At 32.9% G+C, this 27835-nt stretch overlaps 3 protein-coding genes across 9 annotated transcripts in view; all 3 read left to right on the plus strand.

The window, feature by feature from the left end:
* Positions 1–229: 229 nt before the first annotated feature.
* Positions 230–4239, plus strand: Usp1 (ubiquitin specific protease 1). 2 transcript variants are annotated; one of them, XM_072904610.1, is made up of 7 exons: positions 230–544; positions 754–933; positions 1061–1299; positions 1721–1950; positions 2016–2530; positions 2609–2801; positions 3165–4239. In XM_072904610.1, exons 2-7 carry the CDS (start codon positions 765–767, stop codon positions 3742–3744), a joined length of 1926 nt encoding a protein of 641 aa, XP_072760711.1. In that variant the 5' UTR covers positions 230–544; positions 754–764; the 3' UTR covers positions 3745–4239. The 2 variants fall into 2 exon arrangements, with proteins under 2 accessions (XP_072760711.1, XP_072760710.1); XM_072904609.1 differs by having other exon boundaries at positions 232–534.
* A 514-nt stretch (positions 4240–4753) lies between these two features.
* Positions 4754–8428, plus strand: LOC140672439 (uncharacterized). 3 transcript variants are annotated; one of them, XM_072904615.1, is made up of 3 exons: positions 4754–4882; positions 6592–6756; positions 6958–8427. In XM_072904615.1, the coding sequence occupies exons 2-3, from the start codon at positions 6613–6615 to the stop codon at positions 7306–7308; spliced, it is 495 nt and encodes a 164-aa protein (XP_072760716.1). In that variant the 5' UTR covers positions 4754–4882; positions 6592–6612; the 3' UTR covers positions 7309–8427. The 3 variants fall into 3 exon arrangements, with proteins under 3 accessions (XP_072760716.1, XP_072760715.1, XP_072760714.1); XM_072904614.1 differs by having other exon boundaries at positions 4763–4882; positions 6558–6756; positions 6958–8428; XM_072904613.1 differs by lacking the exon at positions 4754–4882 and adding an exon at positions 5404–5511 and having other exon boundaries at positions 6558–6756; positions 6958–8428.
* Positions 8429–9815: 1387 nt separating this feature from the next.
* Positions 9816–27835, plus strand: part of LOC140672346 (uncharacterized) — a 64775-nt gene continuing 46755 nt past the window's right edge. For 2 of the 4 annotated variants that reach the window (XM_072904412.1, XM_072904414.1), the window contains exon 1: positions 9816–10302. In XM_072904412.1, the coding sequence (XP_072760513.1) occupies positions 10157–10302 (146 nt within the window). In that variant the 5' untranslated portion in view covers positions 9816–10156. Of the gene's footprint in view, positions 10307–27835 lie in introns of all 4 variants that reach the window. The other 2 variants (XM_072904411.1, XM_072904416.1) reach the window with 2 other exon arrangements.

Raw genomic sequence — 27835 nt, forward strand, 5'->3', positions numbered from 1 at the left:
GAACGGTGTCTATTACGAAGAATGTAATTCAAGAATCTCTATGAAATTTCAAAAATCAACATTTTCTCTGATCACATCGACAGCTAAGTCATCGACCATGTGGGGTGTAGTCGATAAACTTGTGCTTAGATTTAGCGTGTCTTTGGTTTGTCGGACAGACTTTTGATTGGCTATGGATAGAGAATTTCTAGGGTTTTGTAAAGGATTGGAAATAGTTGTTTTTGTGTGTACTAAGAGCGCTGATGGGCATACCTACGTTTCATTCTCGATCGTGTTTCCTTGAAAGCTCCGATTCTGGGCTGTGTCCGTTCTGTGTCGCGTAAGTCGGAGTAAGTCATCAACGAACAAACGGAACAAGTGGATGATACTGAATCAACCAAGAGTAATCTGTCAAACGGAAAGCTGGTAGAAATGTAGCTTGCCACGAGTCGATCAAGCTCTTTCGTGGCTTTTTAATGTAGGATCTAGTTCGATTTGATAACGTTTTAATAAAGGAGCTCGCATTCGTTCCATGACTTCCCCACTCGATCATACGTGAGTAAATGTATGCAACATTCAGTATTTTATTGCGCGACACAATTTGACACAGTTCAGTGAAACGTAAACGAATCGCGCATGAGAAAATTTACATCAACAAGAATTCCTGACGTATGCGAATTGATACGAATTGGACGCAGGAAAATCTTGTGCAACGAGAAACGTCTGTCAATACACTTCTGCATCATAGTTTCTGACAATCTCGTGATATTTTAGGTTGACAGAAGATGACAGTATTAGAAACGGAGGAAGACGCAGATAAACGCTCGGTTCCTCCCAGAAAGAAGTTCTGCCTGTCCCTGTCGGGTCGCGGACGTGCGATTCCCATCGTCGTCTCGCAGCCCCCTCGTACATCTACAAGAGGGGGCCTTCTGGATACATCAGACTATTCACTCAGTATGCACTCAGTATTTTCTTTTTAATAATAATAATGCTGTATTACACATTGCATTAACAATTAGATATATAATTCCAACAAAGCAGCTACATATCTTAATTATATAATATGATTCTGTCTGCAAAGGTACAAGCAAAATGTTGAATGGCTACCGAAATCAACTGAGCAATCACCAGGATGGAAGTTACAATATGTCCGGTGGCAGTACAGAAGGATTTAGGATAGCCACCTTATGTAATCTAGGAAATACTTGCTTCCTTAATAGTGTATTATATACTTTACGATTTGCGCCTTCCTTTCTGCATAATTTACATCATTTAGCTACTGATTTGTCCAACTTAAATGATAAGCAACTTCAAACAAAAGTAAGTACTTGACAAATAGATTGCATGTAAAGAAAGGGTTATATATTAAATATGTATGTATAGATCAATTATGATACACAGCGCTCGCATTCACATTTGCGATACTCAATAAAAAAGAAATATTTTTTTAATATTAATGAATTACAATAATTATAATACGATAACAAGAATTATAATTTCTCTAAAGAAAATGTCACTCAGTTGCAAAACATTTGTTCAGTATTGTGAATTATGTTAAATGCAATTTTTTTATGGTTTGTTATCTTGGAAATTTTAAAAATAAATGATCTCTCTATTTAATTTTGTAATTTTTTTGTTATTCTCATTATATTTTCAAATTGTTAGATATCAGTTGTAGATGATAGAATAATATGTACTAAAGTTCAAGCTATACTCAAGCTGTTAATATTTTTCTTTGCAGGCCAAATCCTCCTCATTAGGTAGAACTGATGTATCATTAACATCGAGCAGTAGTCGTAGCTGGAGCAGTAAAGATTTATTGGCATTGGCTGGACCAACAGTGGAAGCCAATAAACCACATATTCAAATAGCCACCGAAAAGCTGCACGAACTCTTCATGGCATTGCGAGCGTCGGAGACAAGAGAGAATAGTGAACCGTACCAACCGGATGCCTTTTTACAAGCTCTTAGGTATATAGCTTGTTATTATAAAAATAATTTATTTTATATTCACATTGTTTCATCGATTGTCATAGAGAGGTAAATCCGATATTCGAAGGAAATCAACAGCAGGATGCTCACGAGCTTTTGGTCTGTTTACTTGATAATATCAGAGAGACTTTCCAATTGTTGGTCAGACACAGAGAAAGTCAATTTGGTCAAAGTAACGGTGGCTTTCCCGACTTCACCGCGGATCACTCGACGACGGATGTGTCATCGGAGAGTAGCGGTTCCGGCAAGAGGAGCATTCGTAAAAGAAAGAAGAAGAAGTTCCCTAGTAGGGGAAGTTCGATATGTCTCGTGCAGCCAAACGCTAACGGTGTCGCGACATCTGCAAGACCATATGAGAACGGTCACGCGGAATTTGCGGAGAGTAACGGCGAGATAGGAACGCGCAAGCCAGAGAGCAAAAAGTGCTTTATCTCAGAAGATTTTGAAGGGGTCAGTCTATTGCGCACAACGTGTCTCGAGTGTGAACAAGTGACAGAACGCAAGGAAACGTTTTGCGATATATGCGTACCCATCGACATTGATCGTTCGAACGAGAAAGGTATGTATTTTGTCGATTAAATTTGAAATCTGTTTATAAAAATACCCCTTATAAAAACACTTTTATATTTTTTTACAGACGACGACGGTCGATCTGTAGATAGCAGCGAAGTGTACAAACGTGCCGTAGTAACTAGCGAATTGCTTTGGGGTACAGAGAAATATTGGTGCGCACGTTGCTTACGATATAATGAGGCTCGTAGAGCTGTGTGTTTTCCCTCGTTACCGAGACTTCTTATCTTGCAATTGAAGAGATTTTCCACCGCTGCTGGGTAAGTTTTGTGCAATCTTTTGATTAAGAGATTAGATAAGAAGAAACAGAAGCTACGTAATTAATATCGCGAAATTATAATTGAAACTTTATTGAAAAAATACAGAAAATAATTGTTTGTTTATTCTTGAAATTTATTTATTTAAATGTAATTATAAAAATTTTCAAATATTAAGTATTGAAATAGAACCAGAGAAACGCAAATTAATTTTTTTAAAGATTTAATTATACTTTTAACTTTCTACATTTGTATTATGTTGACGAAACATTTTTTTCGATATTCTGCATCGCAATTATAATTATACGTGTATATAAATAATACGTGTATATAAATTATACGTGTATAATAAATATACGTGTGCAGTTCAATGGAGAAGATCAATAATCACATGCCAACGCCGCTTACCTTGCAATGCTTTTGCGAGGAATGCAGCACCGATCAGACTCGCGGGACGACAGCTGGTGGTGGAGCAGAGACGCGGCACGTGTACAAATTATACTCGGTCATAATGCATCAGGGTGCAACGATGACCGCCGGTCATTACGTCGCTTACGCACGTCTGCCGGATGAGTCTGCGTACTCGGAGTACTTCCACTGCGATCGTGATAACAAGCGGCAAAATTCGGGCCGGGGCAGCGTTACGAGTGCAAATTCATCGTCGTCGTCCTCCTCCTCTTCCTCTGACAAAGCATCGGGCATACTCAAATATTTCAGGAGCAAACCTAGCGCGAACGAGAACAAGGAGCAACTGGTAAATAGAATCGGGTGTCGTAGCATGGACTGCTGCGGCATCAAACGCAATAAGCAAGGTGTCACCTGGCTGGAGTGTGATGACGAGGCGGTACACGTGATCCCGCTACGAGAGCTCGAAGATAAACTGGCACCCAATCCACGAAATTCCGCCACTCCTTATCTTCTGTTTTACGTAAGGTCGACGACGTAAGTTGGCGTATTTTGTCTTCCCCCCACATCAAAAGTGTATCAAAATGTCTTCGTTTGGAATTTCAAGCGAAACAACAGCGAGCAGTACGATGACAAAATGGGCCTCGTTCTTCCCATATTGTTCCCCGTTTCCTCCCTTCGTCTTCTTTAACGTGCTGTGATGTATCGCACATTCCAGACATCCCTGAATTCTTCTTCCTGTGTACGTGCCGCATCACGCGCTTTAGATGCACGAGTGTGTATAATTCCCTAGAGGATAAAATTGTCCGCCAAACATATTACGTTAGGTTTTTAGCGTTCAGACAGTATACAAGGAATCGATATGTATGATAATGCATGAATAATGAAATAATGAAATGATGAATAATGAAATATCATCAAAATAACGAATCATGGAGCGAGTGTCCGCGTGTAGACTATTTTAGCTTTAGTTAGGACGTGGAACGTTTTATTATTGAGTTAATTGTAAAATAATAAAAAAATTATGTATTCTTGACACACTTATACTTATCTTCGCGCCATATCGCAAGATGGAGGTACCTGACCCGACCCTCAGCGTTGCGCACGATAGACGTCACATTACAACGTAGCTTGAATATTTTACAACATCGTTTATTGCGAACATCCATCTTCTCGAGTCCTTTCCGATATTAATCGATTACGCGCTAGAAAGCAGTACAGTACAATTTCTAGCTTCAAGCCTAAATAAAAACATTTGATGAAATGCGAATTATACAATCTAGAAGAGGCTGTCGGTAGAAAAAAATTAAGAGATTATATATATTTTAACATTATTATATGTATATAACTAAATCAATTGTTAGAGAAATTAACTCGTTCATCATCAGACAAATAATAGGCGGAATTTGTCTTCACCGAATATGCGCACACATGCTCGGAATGTCATGTGTATGTACACTGAAATATTTGTATATTGTCAACTCAATCATACGTGGCTACATCCATATATCGATTATTTCTTAGGGGGTCAGTAGTAGAGTAGCGTTCCACCTGTCAGTCGGACATATAGTAGTTGCTACTACTTCCGGACGTGATACATTCAGTAGTTCGTATCTCTTAGATAGAACACGTTCTTACACGGCTATGTTCTCGTCGGCACTCTTCGAGTAAGGCAAAGGGTAAGTGAATAAAATAATTGAAATGTTTAATTAAATGTGCTTTTGTATTTAAAAAACTAATTCTATAATTATTAAGTACAACAACAACAACACACGCAAACCTAAAAATTGTAATGAAAAATTTTATACGTAACATTATGTTTATTGCGCCTGAAAAATTGTATAGTACCAGTGTAATTTTTATTGATAAATTGCTTTTTGTTATTTTTACTTCTTTATTTCAAAATCTATCAATAACAGTTTATATTATACATACTTTATAATTAAAAGAAAATAAGCATTAATCTGCTATTATATGTTAATGTTTTTGCATATATGCATATATGTTTCTTTATTTACAAATTTTCGAGAAGTGTGCTTGTGTGTATGTATGTGTGTGAGACCTATACATTATTATTTAAAGCGACGCTATTACTAAAATCTTTCACATAAAAAATTTATTTTATCTCTATAATTATTTCAATAACAGTAAAATTTTACATCACAAGCGCTTTCTCACATACGTTATTTTCCATTTTGAATTTCTTAATAAAAGTTTTCTTCTTTATGTGCATATAATTTCTGAGTACACAACGTGTTCGAGATACATTCGTCTCTAATTATTAAACATCGAATTCATTATCATTATGGTGAGTAAAAGTAAAATCAAGTAAAACAATTATATATTGACGTGAATTCACGTATAATTTATGCAATCGAAATCACATAAATCGTACAGACAATAATTGTCACAAGAAATCTACAAAACACCAAATTATCCTCATCTTTCGTCTTTCGGCATTTAATATTATATACAATAAAAATCCAAGAAATTTTATGTTTCTTCACAGTGCATATTATTTATATTCGCATTCTGTTTCACTGAACGAACATAATCGATACACCAGTCGTTCGCAGCGAAGGCACCGATAAGTGGATGTCACGTTACGACATATCTGCGCAATGTTCACGAAATGTCACATTTTATCGTCACCTAGATAAAAATACTTCGTTTCTGTCGTGAAATTTTTTCCCGACGCTATCAAAATGAATCAACCCAGATACGCGTCGAGTGTATTTCATCGCGATGGATACACATTTCAACCCTTCTTGGTGTTTAAAGCACACAACAATCTTGTTCGCAGTAGGTCACCTATCACCACGAATAATCGTCTCAGAGTCGAACTGCAACGTAGAACACTGTCTCGTGAATGGTATACTTATGCTAGAATGAACGATAGGCATAAGAAAAAAAATATTGCACGCGTTATCTGATCGGTGAATCAATGAGTTTTGTAAGGAAGTTAATCAAGTTATGTAACAAATCGTAAAAGATGAACAAAAATTAAACAAAAGTCTTCTTAACAAAAATATGAATATAATAAAAGCATAGAATATAAAAGCATTTTTTAAATTTTGTATGAATGGTACAGTGTTTTTATTTTTTATTTATATAGAGAAATCAAATAATCTAATATCTTTTTAATTTACTTTGATAAAAATATTGTAATAGCACAAGCACCTCCGAAACGTTTCCGCTTCGAAAACACGAAATCATTCTTATTTTCTATATTCTATAATCAGATTGTTATTTTTATATTATTTCAAAGCATTTTTTCAATGAAAGTAAACTTGTGCCGCTTGACAAACTATTTTTTTCTTTGATTATTTCTACTCGTTGCTATGTTTATTACAGACATATTTAAATCGAATAAATTATCATTATGAAGCATCAGCAAATAACCGTGGACATGACGAACATGGTGTTTACCGCTTGCTCTTATTTGGCGCTTGCCGGAGCAGTCTGGATATTCCTACGTCTTATTCAGGCTTGCTTTTGGTTGCCGAAACATTTAAAAAGGCAAAATGATGTTCAAAGAATGTTGCAGGATAAGGTAATTGAATATTTATATTAATTCAATTTTAATTATTTTTATTTCTCTTAGTCAATGCATATTTTTGCAAATTATTTAGTTTATTTATTGATTTTATGTGCTCTGTGTTATATTTAAAAAGGAAATCAATTTAAGAAGCTTTTAAAAATAATTTCATAGAAGATTTATTATTTTAAACTAATGACATATGTATTCTTTCAGGTGGACAGCTATGAAAAGTATGTATTAGAATGCGAAGAGAAGGAAAAAACAGAAATGTTGGACCAAATCGACGATGAGAAGAAAACTCTTGAAATGTCAGAGAAATGGAAAGAAAGACGGGAATGCCTGGACATGCTCAAGAAAGAACTGCAAAGAGTTCGCGAAGGCAGAGATATGTCCGATTGGGACGCTTTACTGGAGGAAGAATTGAAAAAGCACGAATTAGATTCTAAGTTTTTAGATGAAGAGGAAGAAGAAGAGGAAAACTTTAAAAAGGATACGAATAAAGAGAAAAGTGAAGAGAAAAGTGAAAAAGAAAGTAAGAAAATCGAGCCGAAAAAGGAAAAGTAACAACTATATCGAATACCTTAAAAGTGCCTTACTAAGACTGTTAAATTGCTTTATGAGAACTTCGGTACGTAGCAGAATATTTATAAAACATAAACCTCTTCAAAAAAATAAATTTTTTAAATATTCTATATATGTACTAAACAATAATATTTTATTATATATTAAAATACTTTATACTAATAATTAAAACAAATATTGATATACACACAGTTGAGCTTAACAGAATAAGGAGTTTTTAAAATATTTACATTGCTATTATTATATTGATAATCTAATATTATTCACAATTCAATTTATCAATATACTGACAATGAGAGAGAATACAGTTTTACTAAATTAATTCAATATTTGTAAAAACTATTTATATTTTATAAAAATTATATATGTAATCAGGAATGCCTCTGTAGTAATTACTACAGTACTTAAGGAAAGAGAGATAACATGTTTTTGCCAGTATAAAATTATTCTTTTATTATGTTGAAAAAAAGAATTATAATAATTGAGAAAAAAGTGATCATTTGTTCACAATCAATAAGAAATTATCTAAGAATTATCTAAAAAGGAAGCTCTTTTATCTGTATATAGAAACAAACAATTTTACTAATTTACTTCATATTGTGTTGCCATTAGCGCGATCAATATACAAAACAAATGTAACGTAAATGCCTACCTCGACAACCTGTGCCTGCTTCTAATATGTAACAGGCTTTTACTAAACATGTCACGTGTGTCGATATTCTACGTGCGCAATAATAATCACGAATTAATTTAATTGTCACGAAGCGGCACTGTCTGCAAAAAGAGAACTTAGAGATCGTAGAGATAATGCAATTCATACTAATTTACATATATTTTAATATAAGAAACAAAGAGTGGGAAAGGTATGTATTAGCGGCGTTATATACACACACATATATATATATATATATATATATATATATATATATATATATATATATATACATATTTCTTTCTGCGTTTAAGCGTGTGATATTTTGCGAAGTTTTTTAAGTAGATATAGAAAACACATTTTTGCAAATCAAAAAATGGCATAAGAATAGTAATTATATATATATGAGAGAATATATGTATAGAAGAATTATATGGACCATGCAATATATACAATGATTTATAGAGAATAACTTGTATTATTAATTATTGATTCTGTGTTTTTATATTACATATATATATATATATAATATCATGTTTAGTGTGAAATCAATAAAATAATAAGTAAGTCAGGAAAAGTAAAATATCTGATAATTAACAATATAATTTATATTATTGTCTTTTATATTTATCCAGATAACACAAGCTATTCGAAAGAAATTCATTTTTATGTCACCAATTTTATAAAATATATTCTGTATGTATTTCAAAAGGGACTCAAAATTGGTAACATAAAAATGAATTCTTTTCGAATAGCTTGTATTATCTGGGTAATTATGATTTATTTTTGCAAGAAATTTGATTCTTATGACTTATTAATATTTGAACAATCTAATATTTTGGCTTTTAAAAATTTATTTTAAAAGTTTAATTATAATTATTTTCATTTCGTATCAGCGTATATTGTAATCAATATAGTTGCGTGTTGTTAATTATCATATTATCTTCGGCTATAAACACTGCCATTAGAGGCAGGTGCATACGTCACTATCATTTCATCATTCTACCTGTCGGTGCCATTGTACGAAAGTCAAGGTCAGTGGCAGACCAATTTAAAAAGCAGTTTACTGGCGTCGTTCCAACTAGAACAACGAATATTTTCTTCTTCAACAGAAAACTCTGCAAATGAAAGAAAGATTTAAAAGGTTTGTGGCGTTATTATCTACAAGATGTCTTAAAATTTCTATACTTAATTTTAATAACATGTTGAATTTATGTGTCTTTTCTAAAATACAAAATTTGTTTTTATATATATATATATATTTGATGCAATATTAGTAAATAATTAAACTTTGAATTAAAATCCAAAAATCATTTCTTCACTTAAAATTAAAATCAAGAGTTTATTATGTCGCATTGTATACATATAGGTTGCATACAGCAGTGCATCTCGCTGCATGTAAGATCACTTTTTTCCGTCGAGATTATGTCAACTTGGATGGATGTGAGCATCCAGTAGACGGATATTGATTATTCTACATAAAGTATTGTGTTACGTTGAAATATTGTTATCACAGTGAAGAGTGTGCATTTTTTTCATACAATAATCTTTTAAAACTTTAATAGGCACGTTATATTAAATAATATAAATACCAAAAATAATAAAAATCTATTAAAAGATTTTAAAATATTTGGATACATCTTTTCTTTTTATTTTTAACAGCTATTATTCTACCTACAAACTTTTAATTGATACATATTTAATGAAAGCTATAATATTATATTTTTCTTAAGATGCCTAAAATATTAATTCTAATTTCCTCATGATGACAAATATCTTGATTTTCCCTCATTGTCAATTTAATTTTTATTCTGTCAGGTGACTGTATTCGTTGAGCGCGGCGCGGGCACGCAGTTACCGCGCTCACCGCTAGATGGCGGCAGCGTTACGAATCCGCCATTTCACGCAGCTCGCAGCGCATATCAGTCGTTAGTCGGATGGCGCTGAGTGTGTATGTGTGCGCGCGCGGTGTTGTGTTGGAATTCAGAGCAGCAAAAGCACAACGCGAACCTGCTCCGCGAGGTAAAAGAGCGAGTGGCGTTTCCGTGTGGTCGTGAAAACGCGTTAAAGTGTCGATCCTCGTATCGCCTGCGTCGTCCTCGCGCGCGTGTCATCGTCGCGGCGATGTCGACCACCGGCGAGAGGCGCGTCGCGTCTTTGTGAGTATACGTCCGTCCTATGTACAGCCTCGTCGTGAACCCGAAGAGGACCGGCGACGACGGGAGCCATGCCGCGGCGCATCCCCCTACGGACGGGACGAACGTCGACAACGTCGACAACGATGACTCCACGTCGTCCGGTCAGCTAGGACACGTTCCCGCCAAGTAAGTAAGTGCCGAGTCCAAAACAGTTGTCTGTTGTCATCTGTGTATTGTGTACAGATTTATCGAGCGTGTCAATTTTCTTCGCGACACCGTCTAACACGCGATATTTTCGATACCAATGCTAAATTATATAGATGCCGAGGTGTCTGGCAACAATTTTGCTTTCGTTCGATTTTGATACGTTGTTAATAACGACGAACTTCAAAATATACTACAAGCGTTGTTAGAATGCGAATTGACATGCGCGTTCTAATTTTATCTCGGTCTAAGGGTGAAAATGTTTGGCGCTTTGCATCTCGCGACTCAAATGCGCCGTTCACGTCGAGTTATATGTGTGTGTGTGTGTATTTTTTGTCTGCATTTCCGTATATTTTCATAAGAGTACACGCGAGGAATCGAAATAGCGCCGGCGCATGCCACTCGTGTGTACAGTCGTGACCTCTTTCGTTTCTCTCCCCCCTCTTCTCATTTTTAAACATATCCAAAAATATTGCTTAAATATAAATATTTTTCCATATATCTATTATTAACAAATATACGTAATATATAAAAATTATAAAGAAATTTAAAAGAGTCGACAAATTTTTAATTTAAAAGATATTTCTTACTTTGTTTCTTTTTTTTTTTAATATGATAAAGTATATAAATACGTAATATAAATTTAATTTTGTATATAGGTATATTATATACGTATATCACTATATGACATTTAATTTCTTTTATTTCAATATGCGCACGTATACATTATAAAAGGATTTATAATTTTTTTAAGACGAATGAGAATTTCGATGACATTAGAGGACGAGAAATAAATAGTAAGAAAAAAATCAGTCTGCATACACGGTGTATCGTGAACAGACTTACTGTACGCGTGACGTTTTCGCCTTGCACGTGCAGATGAAGAGTATGGATCGATACGGTTTGCGTGCCTTTTGATGATCTCGACGCAAAATCTCGGTTAACAAAATGTCATCGAGAAGGTCAAGGATTTCCGCGTGACTGTTTCTTTAACGGAAAAGACGAAACCAGCGTCGTTATCTTTCACAATGTCTTCGAATGCATACCAACGTGACAAAGCTCCACGAGATAATACAACATATTTCAATTAAAAATCACGGTTGCCTTTTGATTCAGAATTCTAAAGTTTAAAAAATTTCGATGTCAAGCATAAAATTAGAAACCAAAAATACTTTGTATTGTTTTAATGAAAATTGATTTTTACTATATTTTCTATTTCTGATCATGTCAGTCGAAAATACTATTGCAATTGGAAAAAAGATGCGATAAAATTCGGAAGGATAAACCGCTGACTAAATTATAATATTTTGATAATATTATTTAATGTGATATAGCACTCTTTTCAGTTCATAAAACTTATAAATCTTGCACAATTTCCTTATTTTTTTTTGTTTTACTTCTCTACACTTGTGGTTATTAATACTATAATAATTTATCACAATCTTTCATCTCTAATTTTAACGATCTCGTTGGCCGGAAACTCTTATTAAATTGTTTTTAGAAGAAAAGTAATTACATGATTATCTTCCAAACAGTGTTTACTATAAAAAATGATGCTTCGATCTTGCGCATTCTATGTATATACCTACAAGTATAAAGGATATAAACACGCGTAAATTATCGAGTGCAACATCTATTCGAGGCAGACGCATCGATCCTGCGCAATACTATTCGTAGTGTTACGTGTTTATTATAAAGGCATTGCCGTGGCGGTTCAACGATTCGCAAATGAGAGCTTTGTGCGTTAGAATTTTGTTACGCATACAATGAGTGTCGTATATGGTCGTCAGATGACCGGCGCGACGACAAAGGTCAGTGACCGTTGAACTCTCGCACATATGACGTCACATTGATTGACAGTTCTATCGCCGAATGTATTTTTATTTTGATATGGATATCACGGATTAATCAAAGTGCAGGATGAGAATTTGTTGAGATCTTTTTCTGATTGAAGATAGATATATTTCATATTGGAAATAAAATCATTTTTTGCGAATTAAGTTTTTATAAAAGATGTTATGAAAAATAAAACTTTATTTTTGGGTTTATTATTGTTAATTTTATCTGAATAAATTTTAATTGAGACTGAATTACTAAACATCTTTAATATAGAAAAATGAAAAACTACGGTTTTTCTCGATATTTTTCATTAAAAATAACGAATAAATTTTTAACGAGAGATTTTTTTTAATAAGATCGCAATAATAATAAGATTTAATGGGCATTTTTAAAATATACTAATATAAAAATGATCAAAAGATCATGATATGTCGATTGTAATGTAATTTCTTGGATATAATTTATATATCTTTGTTAATATTTTATTCAATTAATTACTAAACTTATTTATTACGAGAGAAACATTACTCTCTAAAATAATTTAACAGTATAATTATTGTGTACTGCTGGAATTACTGATATCCGAGTATTTTGGATGAACAAATATTTGATTTGAGAGAAAATCAAATTTAACAAAGATTCATGTGAATTATTATTCGGTGGATACTATATGATTTTTCGTGGAATTTAGCCAATTTATTTTGCGCCCGGTTCATTCTCCAGATCGTAGGGGAGTTTCTCTTTGATTCTATCGAATTTCACGTTTGCTATACAAATTGCATACATATAAAGAATCGGTCGGCTAACAATAGCGAGTTATACATTTCATCTCTCGATGGATCGTGACAGTTTGACAATTAGAAAAGTTATCAATTCTCCTGTTTGATAGTATAAATTGCGCGAATGCGGAGATAATATTTCTGTATTTGAAAGCAGAAGAATGAAATAAAAGAAAAATAAAAACTCATTTTTTAAAGCAAAGTTTGCAAAGGTTTAAAATGATAGATGATTTATAATATGAATGGATGATTTATTTTATTTTTGAAATCAATTTGGTCACAGACTGAAACATGTAAGGTAATAACAACAAAAGCAATGCAAAAACAATGTAACGTATAAATTCTTAACATCTCCATAAACAGCTTTTATTTTTAAAAACAAATTGCTTTGTAAATATTTATGTTATATAAAAGAAATTTTATATATTAAAAATTACTATGGTGTGTAGTAACTGTGGACCATTAGTATCATTCTAAGTTAAAGTATTATGTAAAACTTAAAAAATTGCGTAAATTGACGTAATTTTTATAGATTTACATAGCACTTTACTTTAGAATAGTCTGCAGCTGCTACACACTATAGTAATTTGTATGTAATATAATTTTATATAATATAAAATTCTCTCTCTCACTCTCTCTCTCTCTCGCTATATATATATATATATATATATATTTCAATATGAATATTTTTTTTTTAAATTATTTTTGTTACATAAATTTTTTCTATATGACTTTAGCTTCTGTTACGCACAAGCTTCCTTTTTACAAATCATTAATATTATTTAGTTCGTATATATTGCAGACCGCGTTTCTGCTTAAAAAATTGAACTTCCATCAAGCGATAAATCTTATTTTGATTTCAGCGAAAATGACGTATTGCTTTTACAATATCGGTTTTTTCTCGTGTTCCACAAAATAACTGAATGCGTATTTATCGCAAAATACCTTGGGGCGTTCGATATGCGATGTTTTCACTGTGAGTCTTGATCACAGATTCATAAATAGTATAAACGCGCAATGTTCCACGTGAAATTGCATGTACGGATCGCTGCATTTGGCGGGAGATGCGCGCATCTTCCGGCAGTTAAATAAATCGTATATGCGTTCTCTCTCGTGAAATGGAAAAATCCGCGATTCGCAACGAACTGTCATAACAATTTGAAGTAATCAAACAAATCCGAATATAATGTGGACATTGTAACATGAGTTTGAATACTTAAAAAATAATCTTATATATAATTCAGGAACGGATATACTTATTATTATTTAATCAATATTAATTGTGCTTGTGCGAGTAATTGTTTTTTATTAAATTTATAAGCTTGATGTTAGTTGTTTTAAGAAAAATAAAATTTTGCGGAATTTTGCTATAACTTTCAGATTCAAATAAAGTTTTTCGTCTAATATATAAAGCTGAATATATAAAGCATTTAAGCGTTTTATGTAACACTAGTAAAAATTTTACGTCTTTAGTAGAAAAATCAGTAACTATATTTTAGCCGTTTAAAACATTCCCGATCACTGTACAGTCACGTACTATTTTTTCTCCTCGTGTATCAATAAAAATAACTCAAAATTATATTATTGCATCCGATTACGATTAAGATAAGTAACGTTACAAATTTTAATTCAGTTTCAAGAAGCTTTTATAGGATTTTAATTTGAAGCATATACTATTACAAATTAAATCAAAGCCTGATAAAAGAAATCTATACTTCAAATTAAAGACTCCGTTGATGAAAGAAAGCCTTTATATTACCGAGGATTAATGATTAGCTATTCAAGAAGAAAATTATAACCGTAACTGGATATTTCATTTAACGAATGTTATTTGGATTAGTCCGCTCCAGATACGTCATTTATCGAAAATGCGTATATACGTGCAATTTCCTTCAGTTGCATTCATCGCAATATCTGCATATGTCATTCACGATTCTCGGTTTATCGATTTTCCGTATGTAAAGCTATCCGACATATTTCTAATTCAAGTATCATTTTTGCTGAGAGTTAATGGAGTTTCGAGATGAAAATCGTGATCGCATCTGTATATTGTATTTTGCAGATATTATTTGTATTTTGAAAATTTTGTATATCTCTATAGAATTTTTCACTAGTTGATATTTTAGTCGCATATCGTATTCAATTATTATGGAAAGTTAAAAAGTTTTCTCATTGAAAATAATATTAATTATTCTCAAATATTTTATTTTCAATTCTTAATATTTTTGTATAAGCCTTAAATTAATATATTGTATTAAAATGAAATTTTAAGTATTAAATAGAAACTTAAACTTAAGAAATAAATTGATTTTGATTGTCAAACTTTTACTTAACTTTAGGTAGAGTTAATTATGCAATTCGCCTTTTGTCACGAGAAATTACTATCTAAAAATGAAGTTCTAAAGTTTATTACAAGTTGATGGTGAATAAAGCAAATAGACGCGCTATAGTTTCTTGTAATAAATATAATTTTACTGCAATCTTATTCATTCGCCACCTTGGCACATGTGCTATCTCATAGAGGATATACATATATGTTTGTAATAGCATTACAGATTCGGCAAGGAATTGGCTGACGCGAATGGCAGTCCAATTGCGGATAACTTGCATACTCGCAATTTCCTCCGACTGCCTTGGTCGTCGGACAGACCGTCTGTCTCATTCACAGCGATTCCCGGCATCTATCCATGTAGAAAGCCGACTATCACGCAGCTCCGTTCTATCGATCCGCAGCAGCCGGGCATCCTGCATCTCCCTCTCTTCCCGACACACACACACACACACACACACACATACGTATATCATTCCTCTCTTTCTCTCTCGCTCTTCATCCCTTCGTTCCGTTCATCTCTCCGCTTCTACACCGCGTTACACCCACGCTTCTCTTTCCCTCAATGTACCCTCATCCTCCGTAGTTACTGCGTACCTGGGCGAGGAGGCGAGTTCCTCAACCTCCGTTTTCCATCGTCTATCGTCTATCGGAAAGCGCAAGCAGCAATGAGATATATCCCGTTATAGTATTCACCATCTGCTCGGTTGCGATAGACATTTCGATATTCATGACATTCGTGCCGGTCAAGATTGGATCGTTTATTCCCACAAAATTGAAATTGTATTTCGTGTTAGAATATATATATAAATACGCGAGATATTTTGGATAACCGTAAAGATAGTAGTTTAATACTATAATGGAAAAATATGGACTTGTTAAAAATTTTTTAAAAATGTGCAAATTACATCCATTTTTTAAATATGAATTTTGTTATTGAACGTGACTGATTAAAATTCGGAATTGCCTTTACAAGAGCTTTTGTCGATTAATACGTTTCGCGTAAAATAAAATTCGCGTTAGAAATACTTAGATGGAGCGACGAAGATCCGATTCGCGCTCCTTACTGTTCCTTGCAATGAGAAATGAACAGAAAGTATATTAACTCGTCGCAGCTGCGTCCTTTCTCTGCTTGCTGCTGCGCTTCTCCTCGATAAATTTCTTGGAAACGTCGCAATTGCATCGCGCTCGTAATATAATTCGCGACGATCGAGGAACTCTGTCGCGCCCAGCAGCTTACGAATTCTCCGGGTTCTTATTCCGATCTTTCTTGCGAGACTGCAAAGAGCAACACGAGAGGAATTCTGTAGGAAAAGTGCCATCCGTCGTATTCTTAATGCAATTTTTGTCAACGGAAGAAAACTCATTTTTATTTGCGATTCACTTATCAGCATAAAAGATTGTTCTGTTTGTATAATAAACGCGTTGTACGCACTGATATTAATGGAAAATGTATGTGTACACGATATTGCATTTAGTACAAGATTAATTTATAATAATAGAAAATAATATTTGTTATATTAATTTTTATTGTATATCACAATACATATTAATATATTATATCAATATACATATAATGATAACATAATTATTATTGCATTAATAATATTATATATAATATTTTTTATTCAAGCTAACTAATTTGATCGTTAATTATTCGAAAAGAAATTCTTTTTAAATGATTTTCTACATTCGCCTTTGTCTCGAAATTGCACTACTAATTTTTTTCAAAGATGAACTTTTAAAGTTTGCAGATTCTTGAAGATCTTCAGATAATTGAAAATATAAGAACACTTTATTTACTAGGACTCTTTTAAATATGTTAATTGTCCGACATTCCATTTAAGAGAATTTCTACCTGGCTCTTTTCTTCTTAGCATTCCTTGTAGAATATGTGTAGAATATACGGCTTTTTTTCTTCCTTCCTTTCTACTCGTTGACAAAAAATAATTATAATAAAAAATCTAAAATATAAAATATATAAAAAAATATTTCTTTAGAAAAATTATTATATAGGGTTTTCTTATTATGCTTATTATCTAATTGTAAGTTTAAAAGTATAAAATTACATTTTAACATTTAATAAAATCTCAATAAAACTTTTAACGCGATTCATTTTTAACCCTTTTGAACAACTTAGGCGCTATTACGCTTGGGCTGACATTCTCGATATTTTCGTAGTCTCCAGATCCTAGAATGCAGTAGGTCGCCCTTTTATTTATAGGAACCGACGGTGTCAACGGCCCAGACGACTTGCTTGCCGAGCTCGCTTCTAAGCTTGTATGTCTCAAAAGAAATCCATGATTATTGTAAAAGTAACGAAATAAATCCTTTTTAACGCGAAATCTTCAGTTTTACTCAGCAAGAATTTTATCGAGAGATACCGGATCTCCGCCGACTTTCATTTGAGCACAAATCGCGAAAATTTACAGTTTCAACTTTAACTGCAGTTTTTATTTTATTAAAACATACTAGAAATTTTTAAAAATAATTTATCAATCTTGCACGTTCTCTATGATAAAAATAATAAGAAGACAGATTTTATTCCTTTAGATTTATTCTTCTTTACATGTAAAAAGTCTCACATAAATTCTTTAGAATTCTAAATACAAATAATTATATAATATCCAATGGTGTTTCACGACATTCTGTATATCTATGGTTCGGCCGCCTACGAGTGCGCGTCACAGATTTCGCAAGACGCAACTTTTGACCGCTGACGATGCCAAGTTAGATAACCGAAGTTGCATAGCGCGAAAGTCAATCCGACTTGCCAGAATGTTATTAAGGAGCATCGCGAACGAGTGGCGATTAGTCGGTAATCGGTCCCGTCGACCGACGATCGTTTTCTCTAAACGATCGACGCGAGTATCATGGGCGAGGCGTGTTCCATCTTGCGCGTGATTGAAAGATGGAAACAGAATGATATGGATTTGAAGACTATCCGGCGGAATAATTCAGGAAGTGAAACTGTCGATCGATCCTGTGAGAGCTTCCTCGCCGACGAGCCGGTCCTCCGCGATCTTTTACGTGGCATATCTACCGAGCACGATCTCTTTGAGGTCGCGTGTACGATCAATCGGCTGGTCTTCTTTTACGTCATCGTAAGATGGATCAATCTCGAGCTGTGGATTCTCGTAGACGGCAGCTCTTACGCCTTATAACAAATTCCTGAAATTGCGCAATTTTGGAAAAATGCAGAGTGTTATCCGCCATTGGATTGGTAGAAAAATGTTCTTGAATAGCTTCGAATAGAGAGAATAGGAGAAATTCAAATAGGAGAATTCATAGAAAAAAAATTAGAACCTCGTTACCTTGAATAATTGACTTGGAATTATTGAATAATTGTGAGCCTTAATTGCGAGGGAATTTTAATCGGGCCGCATAAAAGAAATTTAGGAACATTCATTTAAAAATGCTGTTATCGAAAATCAATTTTGCGATATATCATGTTTTTCATCTTGTTAGTTTATTCGTGTTTTTTGCATAATTAAAAATAACTCCGAACCACATGGATTTATGGATTATTGTTGTCGAGAAATAAATATGTAAATATTTTAATGTAATATCTTTCTCTTTATTTATAGTATGCTTTTTAGATTTTACACACTTGTTTTTTTTTAGAAAGATTTGCAAGATATTGAAAGATATTGATTTTTAAATGAAAGATTTATCTTGTTATTTATGTAGGCAAAAGACATTAAATTAATTGCACATCTGTTTTTACAAGTTATAAATAGAATAATTACAGTAGCAAAAGTTGTCGGAATAAAGCTTTTTTTAAAAAGTTTATCATTAAAAATTTAATAAAACTAATTTAAAACAATATGTTATAAAAGAATGTAATATTATAGCAATGAAGAAACTTTTTGAAATAAGTTTTCCACTTTAGGTGGAAAACTTGTAAAAATTTTATACGTAGCATAAATACAAGAAAAAATATACCAAGCCTCTATTAACGTTAGAAAAAATATAACAGAAAATTATACTTTCAAAAAATGTATATTTTTAAGAATGAAGCTGTTTTAATAATTGCAATGCACATTTGGCGTATGTATTATGTAAGAGTAATACTATAAATAATTTGTTACAGCATACTTTACGTCGAACGTACGCGTGCGTATGAATTTCTTCGATACTTAAATATATTTTTATCTCTTATGACGGATACAAACGAAATAAATTCCCCTCAAATTTGTGCGAAAAGAAAAACCATACGATTCTCAGATTATGACGCAGTCTTATTTTCGTATAGTTGACTGACAATTTTCCAGGGACGTTTTCTCGATAAATTCTCGCATTACCTCGTAGATTCTCGGATCGATGAGTCTCGTTCGCAATGAAACTCATGAAAAAGGCCAGATGCTTTCTAGCAATTTACAGATATTTTTAACTCTAATGAAATTTATAAATAATACAATTTTTATAGTAATAAGAGCTACATAGTGCGTTCTTTTAATCATTATCAAAGATAATCGATGTTGTAAAGATTGATTAATGACTAAAAAAACGCATTATGTAGCGATTATTAGAAAAATTACAGCCTATGACCAACCCTGGTTTACTTTATTAGCAAGAGAATCTCCTTTGTTTGAAAGGAATATAAGGATAGAATTTTAAGTATAAGTACTTTTATCGCGTGCGTAGAAACGCAACATGATTTATATCTATAAAAAAAAAATACCAAAATAAAAATCGCGAATTTATCTTTGACATTTGTTGTTCGCAAACAAGTTTGTCCCATGTACTAGATCAATCTCTACGGTTTGAGAACAATATTTGATTGTGTTTTACGAAAACTTGTTTCGGAAATATTGATCGATCGTTTGCGTACTATTATGTAATATAATATAACTCCTATTTATGGGTCTAATAACAGGAAATGCAGACAATGTCGGATGTAATATCACCTATAATATAATATATTATAATATCTTATTTATAATCTCTTTTCTCTTTTATGAGTAACCAAAAATTTTTATGCTTTATACAAGAGAGCTAAATTCTATGTAGGTCACATAAAGTTTTATTTATTAGATTAGAGACACTTTACCTTTTCGTAATTCCATACAAGATACATTTGATATCACGTCCTTTGTAAATTATATCTATCATTTCAAGCCAAATTAATGGGTACAATGATGCGTAGTATGTATAACTACGAGAATTTAACATAAACGCAGTATAAAGTTATATAATGTGAAATATGATATTGTCAAACTCGATAACTAATGTGAATGTCATTTCCATATTACGTTATACGGTTCAATTACAATGGACACGATATGTCCGTCCAAAATTATACGTCGAAATCATAAAGTGCGGGTATTCGTGGTCGTTTGCAGGTCGAGTTTCGCAGAAACGTGGAATTAATACATGTATGCACGTGTCGTTTACCTTCCATTGTATCGTCGTCGCGCGCAAAGTTCACAGACCGAACTAGGCTTGAACCCAAGTCGACTATGATGATGATGATGACTTACGCTTCAGATCCTCGTGTGGGATCGTCGTGTGAGATCCACAGGATGACTCAGCGCCCAGAATGCGAAGGGGCTATGTGCAAAGCTTTGTCCGCGCTATGAGAAAACGCGTGCGGTGCTTCTGTCGTGCGTTTTGCCTCGCTTTAAAGCGACGATGTGTGACGCGTGTTATAGCCGGTTTAACTCACCGACGGCTCCTCATTAGAGCGAATAATTCCTCCCCTACGCTCGTTTGAAAAATGCAACGGTGTTCCCGGTCGAGTTTATTTAAACTACACTCTCGCATTTTGTATCGCGAAAGCATCTCTGTCTTCAGTTTTTCCACTGAAATGTTGGATTATGCTTTACTTCTCTTTATTTAATTTCAAAGTTGGCAAAGAACTTCATTATCCTCTGTATTAATTTTTTTTTTTTTTTTTTTAAACTTTTTGTCTAGCTAAATTGTACTTTAAATTCTTCGTGTACATCGAGAGCTTTCGTTCTCTTATTTGTCTCGCGAATTATCTTGTAAATGACATATGTCACCGTCGAGCGTTACTTTACGTGAAAACAATTTGTACGAAGTCTAATTTCAGAGTCTAACAGCATCCCGGAGTGTCTCGCTGGGAGATGATCTATTTCTAGACCTACATAGAATCTTCATCATATCGCGAATCTTAGAACTTACGCGATTTAATTTTCAACTCATCCGATGTGTCATTTATATTATATTATTGTGACATGCGTAGGTATATATATATATATATATATATATATATCTTATTCCTAGAGTTCATTAAATACGAGACCGACTTCCCGACATCGTATATATCTCATTAGGGAAATAACGTTATAATCCTAATTTAATAATATTTGATAATAATCTGATTATTTAATAATATCATTAAGTAGTATTTATATAAAAATTTATTATATCTTATTTTTAATAAATTAAGTTTTTTATATAGAAAATGATAGTGTTTCATTCGTATTTTAAAATCGGATTATAGTCTCATTTTTTTCAAAATATTTAGTATTTTTTGTGACTTTGACTACAAACGAAATTTTTATTGTCCTCTGTATTTATAAAACTTAAGTTATTAAAAATACGATAAATACATAGATAGATTTATACATATGTATGTAAAGTTGTTATACAATATACTTGTAATTAATTATCCTAAATTAGTTTTTTGCATCTTAACAATGAAATACTAATCTGATTGTTGAAACAATTATACACACAATTATTTTTTTATTTATAAATTAAAATTAATGATTAATGAGCTTGATATAAATTTAATCAGGGATGATATTCCTTCGATATTGGCGACATTATAAGAACGATCGTGTCGGTGACATGCCGTACCTCGCGTGACTAGATATCTCCTTCGGCTTTTAGAGAATTTACAGCTGTTGAGGAGTTTTCCCAGTTGAAGGTTCAAGGATACTGCGGGGAAGCGTCGTGTTAGAGCATGGTAAAAAAAACTCGTAACGTTAGATCGTATGTGAAAAAAGGCAGAGAATTATCGGGCCGACACACCACTGGCGTAATTTTCACTTCGGTGACGCGCAATATCGAGATAAGTGGTGAATCGCGCGAAGATATACCGACTCGCTCTAACTTTAGTTGCATTTTCTTCTCTGAAACACACCGATTATTTTATGGATGTAATAAGAGAAACAGTGCGAAAGCGAATTATCAGAACCGTGAAATAGTATTTTAATCTTCGAATCGTTGATTTCGTTTTAATAACATACCCGTCCGTCCAACTTTGTCTTGCATTTTATTCGCGACTTTCCTCCTTAATTCGTTCTTTCCTTCTCTCGAAATTTCTTACTTTGCTATCCTAATATTTTGATAGATTACCGTTTCGCAGCCTGTATATTTTTAACATGCATTAAGAAACGAACTTTTGTTTACGTCGGCAGAGCTTGAGATCAGAACTTTCCATGAGTTATGACGTTTCATTTTCATTTATTATAAAATCGCGTGAGAAACTGAACTTGGCAGACACTTTATATTCATTTCTACTATTTATTCGTGCATATTTTCTCAGATTTGTACAAACATTTCGCACATTCATTCTTTTACGACATATGTTTTTGTTATGTTTGAAGCATCTTTCGCACAACCAGATGTAAGATTGATTCAGTTCACGTTACGAAGCGCTTTTAATTTTGATAAAATAGTGTCGATATGGATGCGTATTAATGAACTCTATCAATCAAGCGTCTGACAAGATAAACTGCGTGCTTATTCTGGGCTTGGTACACATTTTCTTGTCGCAATAATGAAATACGATGGCTATTATTTTCGAGAGAAGCTAAACAACATTGACTTTGCTTTTAAATCCAATTTATTTTATATAGACGCACCCGCGTGTATTAAAGAATTGAAGCTTTTTATTAGTTGAATTAAAAGATGAAAAAATCGCGAAAGATTCGAGATAGTGAAATATTACTCAACTGTTATTAATTAATGTAATATTTACCATTTGGTCTTTGTAAAGATGTAAAGTAAGAAGATATATATGTGTGTATTGTATATAAAATACTTTTAATTTTATAGTAGCTATATATTTGATATTTTAAATAAAATATAAGTATAGTAAATATAAATTTATTTTTTAGCGTGTATTAATAAATATTAAATAATAAATTAAAGTAATAATAATAAATTTAAATAATAAATTAATTTTAACATTCATGTATATTAAATTAAAAGATTGGAATATAATAGAATTTTCACTAATTAAAAATGTTGATATCTTCCGTTAAATTCAACTACCTCGGGGATGGTAGTCCGTGTTAACTCGCGCTATCTATCGACTATCAGCTGTGCTTTATGAACGGCACATCCTGCATTGATGCACTCTACAGCTCTTGAAAGTCACTCGACGCGGTCACGTTTCATATCGTTTCGTGGCTGCAATCCTCGTTACGAGGCAGATTTTGGTAAATCAGATTATTTAGTAGATCTACTTCTGCTGGCATTAATTGGTTCGTTCTAATATACACGGAGCAGTCTTTTGATTATAGCCTGGGGATTCAGCGTTGAAATTGCGACGCAATTTAAAAATATTTTGTTTATATTCTACATATTGTTTAATACTCTGAGGTTTTCAATCTCGCGATTATTATATTAATTTTGGAGTATGGTCGCTTGATTTGTTAAAAACGTTATACATACGTACATAAACTTATTTGCACATGAAATTCTAGGCTCTACGTATTTACTCTTGGACATCTTAAATCTTTTTAAAAATTATAAGAAACGAATTGTCTGCCTTATTTTGAATTTGTGGGAAAAGATTCAAGTTAAATTTTTTTTTCAGGAAGATATTATTTAATTTACATTTTTTTTGAAAAGACCTAACAAGATAAAAATGTTTTTTAATCGTGCGCAAGTAGGACGGATGCCTCACGCTTCTGCTCCAGCAAGCGGACGATAATTATCATAATGCGCTCGCACTACTTCCTGCCGCTACTCGTTCGGCGATACACGGTCGCGCAGCCTGCAACTGCAGTCTCGTCCTTGTGCATCTCGGTCATGACGTAGCGCACAAAGCTCGATCGAACATTCGAACACCCACGTCCCAGCTAGAAAAGTTTTCGTCTATCGCTATCAGGAATTTTTGCGAGTTATTTTAGCCTCTCTTAGATTTTATGGCGACTCTATGAATAATTTATGCAGTAGAATTTTTTCATAATATAAATGTGTGTCAAAATGCTAATAATTTTTATATTATAAACGATTAAAAATTCTTCTAATTCTTTAAATCATGGAAATTGTTTTTATTATAAAGAACACTTTACAAAGAACATATTGAGCAGCTTTTTAATTTAATAGACAATTAATAAATAATTAAGGAATAATTAATAATTATGATTTGTTTATATTAAAGATTCATAGTATCTTTAATTGTTAATTAGGACGCGTTTTTACGAGGTCAGCTTAGCTGAAGTAGTTCATGTATTCGGCTGATGATACGTGCTTTTGCTCAGACTAACGATGAAAGATTTATGTGTCTCGAATAGATGTGGCTCCAAACGATGAGTGTTGGATTTATTTTGAGTTGGCCTACACTCAGAGAGTTCTTTGTAATTCTATCGTGTCTCCCGTTTATATTTTCTTACGAAATGTTTCTTTCTGGACACTAAGAAAAATTTCATCGCAATCTTAATCTATAATAATTTGGTTGACTCAGTTTCTACGCAGTTTCATCATTTATTAAAAAATTGTTCATTAATGATAACTCGTTTTACAGCCTTTTCAAATACAATTAATATCAAGCTCTTATTATTTATCAAACCGAAATTTATCATGATGTTGTTGAAAAATTTTAAACTTAAGTGTTTACATACTATATGTAACGATACATTTATTATACGATTATAAGTATATTGCGGTGTAATATCGTCCCTTGAGAGCTCAGTTTACTCATATCATCAACCTCAGGCTCTCGTTGTGGCACAATTAATAGCTTCATTCTGTCATGTAAGTTGGCGAATGCACATTAAAGCAAGAAATAGTAGCGTTAGGTATGCGAAGCTCGGTACTTGCTATCGTAAATCTACCGCGGGACTTCGGACGAGAAATGTATATATGCATATCAGATAAATTATTAAATTACCAGTCATTATCACTATCTAATTTGTGTTACTGATACGAGGAGAAAATCTTATATTTTTAATCAGAAGAACGTGAGAAGCAAATGACAGAAAAAGTCTTGGAATAAACATATACGCGAAAGAAAGAGAGTAAAAAATATTAAGAAAGATATCTACAATAAATAAAAATATAATTTAATATGTCAAACACGCATTCATATTCAACTATAGAGAGAAGGAAATTGAAAAGAGGAGTAAAAGGATTTCAGTGAATTGCGGATCTTTGAGAGGATCTGGAGATAGCTTCGCTGTGCAACGCACAATCTCGTGTTCACGCTCCGTTTACTATCCAAGTATGTTTAAAGCGTTAAACGATTCTCTTGCACATCGGTAGTCGAGAGTTCTACCACACCGGGTTTAATGAGTCACCGTAACTGAATTAATAGGCCACCTTAATTAATCTATTAATAATTTAATTGATCGAAATAATGATTTTAATAATATATACAATGTCGAGCAGCCTAGAATACATAACAGTTCATGTACCTGTGTGTTACGAGGCAGGCAAAGCAATCGATTACCCTTCATCTCAATTTACCCGTAATTTTTCCGCCTCTCCTTTTTTTAACCCCTAACCGTCGTCTCGAAGCTTTTTTCCAATCCTCTGGAACCTCTTATTGATCCGCGATCCATCCATTTGGAAATATCTTGGGGGATAGGTCAAACGCTTCGACAGATAGTATGTCGAGAGATTGAAAATAATACCGTAACGTCGGATATCTGACGGATTCTACATCGTTGCGTCATAGATTCGCGTTTGCCTCCGATTTAGCACTGCCTGTGCGATCTTGTGCGGTCATATTATCCGCGTTGTCACGAAAAATTTTCGGTGGGATAATCCATTAGAGATAACAGGAGAGTGGCCATATATTTCGATCGATAACCTAGTTAAAATAATCGACTTAAAGCATAGCGGTTCTCTCTCTTTCTCTTTATCTCTTTTTCTGCGAAAAGTTACATTTTTTAAATATTAACCAAATCTTCGCAATGCTTTTAAAAGCTTTTATAAAGACATTTCGAGTCCATCGTGATATACGAGAACTATATTCAGCTTTTAAGGATTTGAAAGATACTTCAGGATGAAAAGCAAAATTAAAAAGTCAAATTTCACAAAATCATCTTGAAATTCTCTTATTGGCATTTTTATTTTTTCACGTAATAATAACAAAATAAATTACAAGACATAAATGAAAGTTTGTGTAATTATACTTTAAATTAAACATAAAATATTTGTTTTTTTTTTTTTTTTTTTTTTTTTAATTATATTGTTCTATAATTGAAATTATTGCAGTTATGCAAGAAAGTTTTGATCATTTTTATATAAATCTAAACGTTTCCTATAATATCGTGTTTTTTAATTTACAAACATTTCAAATAATGAACTGCTAGTTGAAATGACGGAACGTTTCAGACATCAATTTTTTGCGCCGTGTAAAGCAATGCTCATTCATTGTTAATCAATGAGCTCGGACGTAAGCAAGTTACGTCTCGCATGGATGGAATAATAAGTATTGAGAAATAACGTTAGCACCGTCAACAAAGTTAACGCGGGTGCGTTGCATTTTATATTTTCAACCCACGCGGGCGCAACTTATTTTCATTCAAACGCCGTGGACGCGTTATATCAGCATTTCCATGTATGTATGAATGCTTGCGACCGACAGTGCCGCTATTATACAGCAAACAGGTGTTCGTTTATTCCGGTGACGTCGTGGTTGCATCCGTAAACCTAGTATCATCATGTCCGGATAGACGGGAGAGGTTTGATCATGTACTAATGTCCGCGCTCGTAAACCGTTTTATGAGTTTACATGCCGGTATACATTGCGACATAAATGATTTCTTAAATGTCTTGCTGTTTATCTCGAAATTACTTCATTCAAATTATCCTGCTTTGTAATTGCTTTGCAATTATATAGAGTGTCCTAAAACCATACATCCTTTTAAGTAGATTCTTTGACTAATTTGGAGACGAGTTTTCCTCGGCGAAAAATGTTTCGAGTTATAAACGATTGAAAAGGAAGACTTTTCGCAAACTAAAATTTATACAGTTCAAAAAATATCACAATTACAGTTTTTCAGTTAATTGGAGGCGAAGTTTACTTCAATAAAATTTAAGACTTGGTTACAAAGATGTATAATGACGAAAATTGAAAATTCGCATTTAAAAAGATATACGATGATTTTAGAACACTTTATATAGATTTGTCTCCGTATCATTTTATCCCGAATTCAATTTTACATTACACTTTTAAAATAGAATATGCTTTATTCAACTCAGATACCTCTTTATCCGAAAATTATTACAGTGATAAAGCTGAAAATATTTTATATATTCCCTGTTATCTTTCCCTTAAATATATATATATATTTAGCAGCACCTATAATGAATAATAAATCACATCGTTAATATTATATTACGAGATAAGATACTG

The sequence above is a fragment of the Anoplolepis gracilipes genome, chromosome 13 (assembly GCF_047496725.1).
Source record: "Anoplolepis gracilipes chromosome 13, ASM4749672v1, whole genome shotgun sequence".
Classification (NCBI taxonomy): domain Eukaryota; kingdom Metazoa; phylum Arthropoda; class Insecta; order Hymenoptera; family Formicidae; genus Anoplolepis; species Anoplolepis gracilipes.

What these genes read in the sequence shown, in the direction of transcription:
- Usp1 (XM_072904610.1), top strand. Translation starts at nt 765, where the DNA reads ATGACAGTATTAGAAACGGAGGAAGACGCAGATAAACGCTCGGTTCCT. An exon ending in TACATCAGACTATTCACTCA is followed by an intron (nt 934 to 1,060) that starts GTATGCACTCAG and finishes CTGTCTGCAAAG; the next exon opens with GTACAAGCAAAATGTTGAAT. An exon ending in AGATTTTCCACCGCTGCTGG is followed by an intron (nt 2,802 to 3,164) that starts GTAAGTTTTGTG and finishes ATACGTGTGCAG; the next exon opens with TTCAATGGAGAAGATCAATA.
- LOC140672439 (XM_072904614.1), top strand. Translation starts at nt 6,586, where the DNA reads ATGAAGCATCAGCAAATAACCGTGGACATGACGAACATGGTGTTTACC. An exon ending in AAAGAATGTTGCAGGATAAG is followed by an intron (nt 6,757 to 6,957) that starts GTAATTGAATAT and finishes GTATTCTTTCAG; the next exon opens with GTGGACAGCTATGAAAAGTA.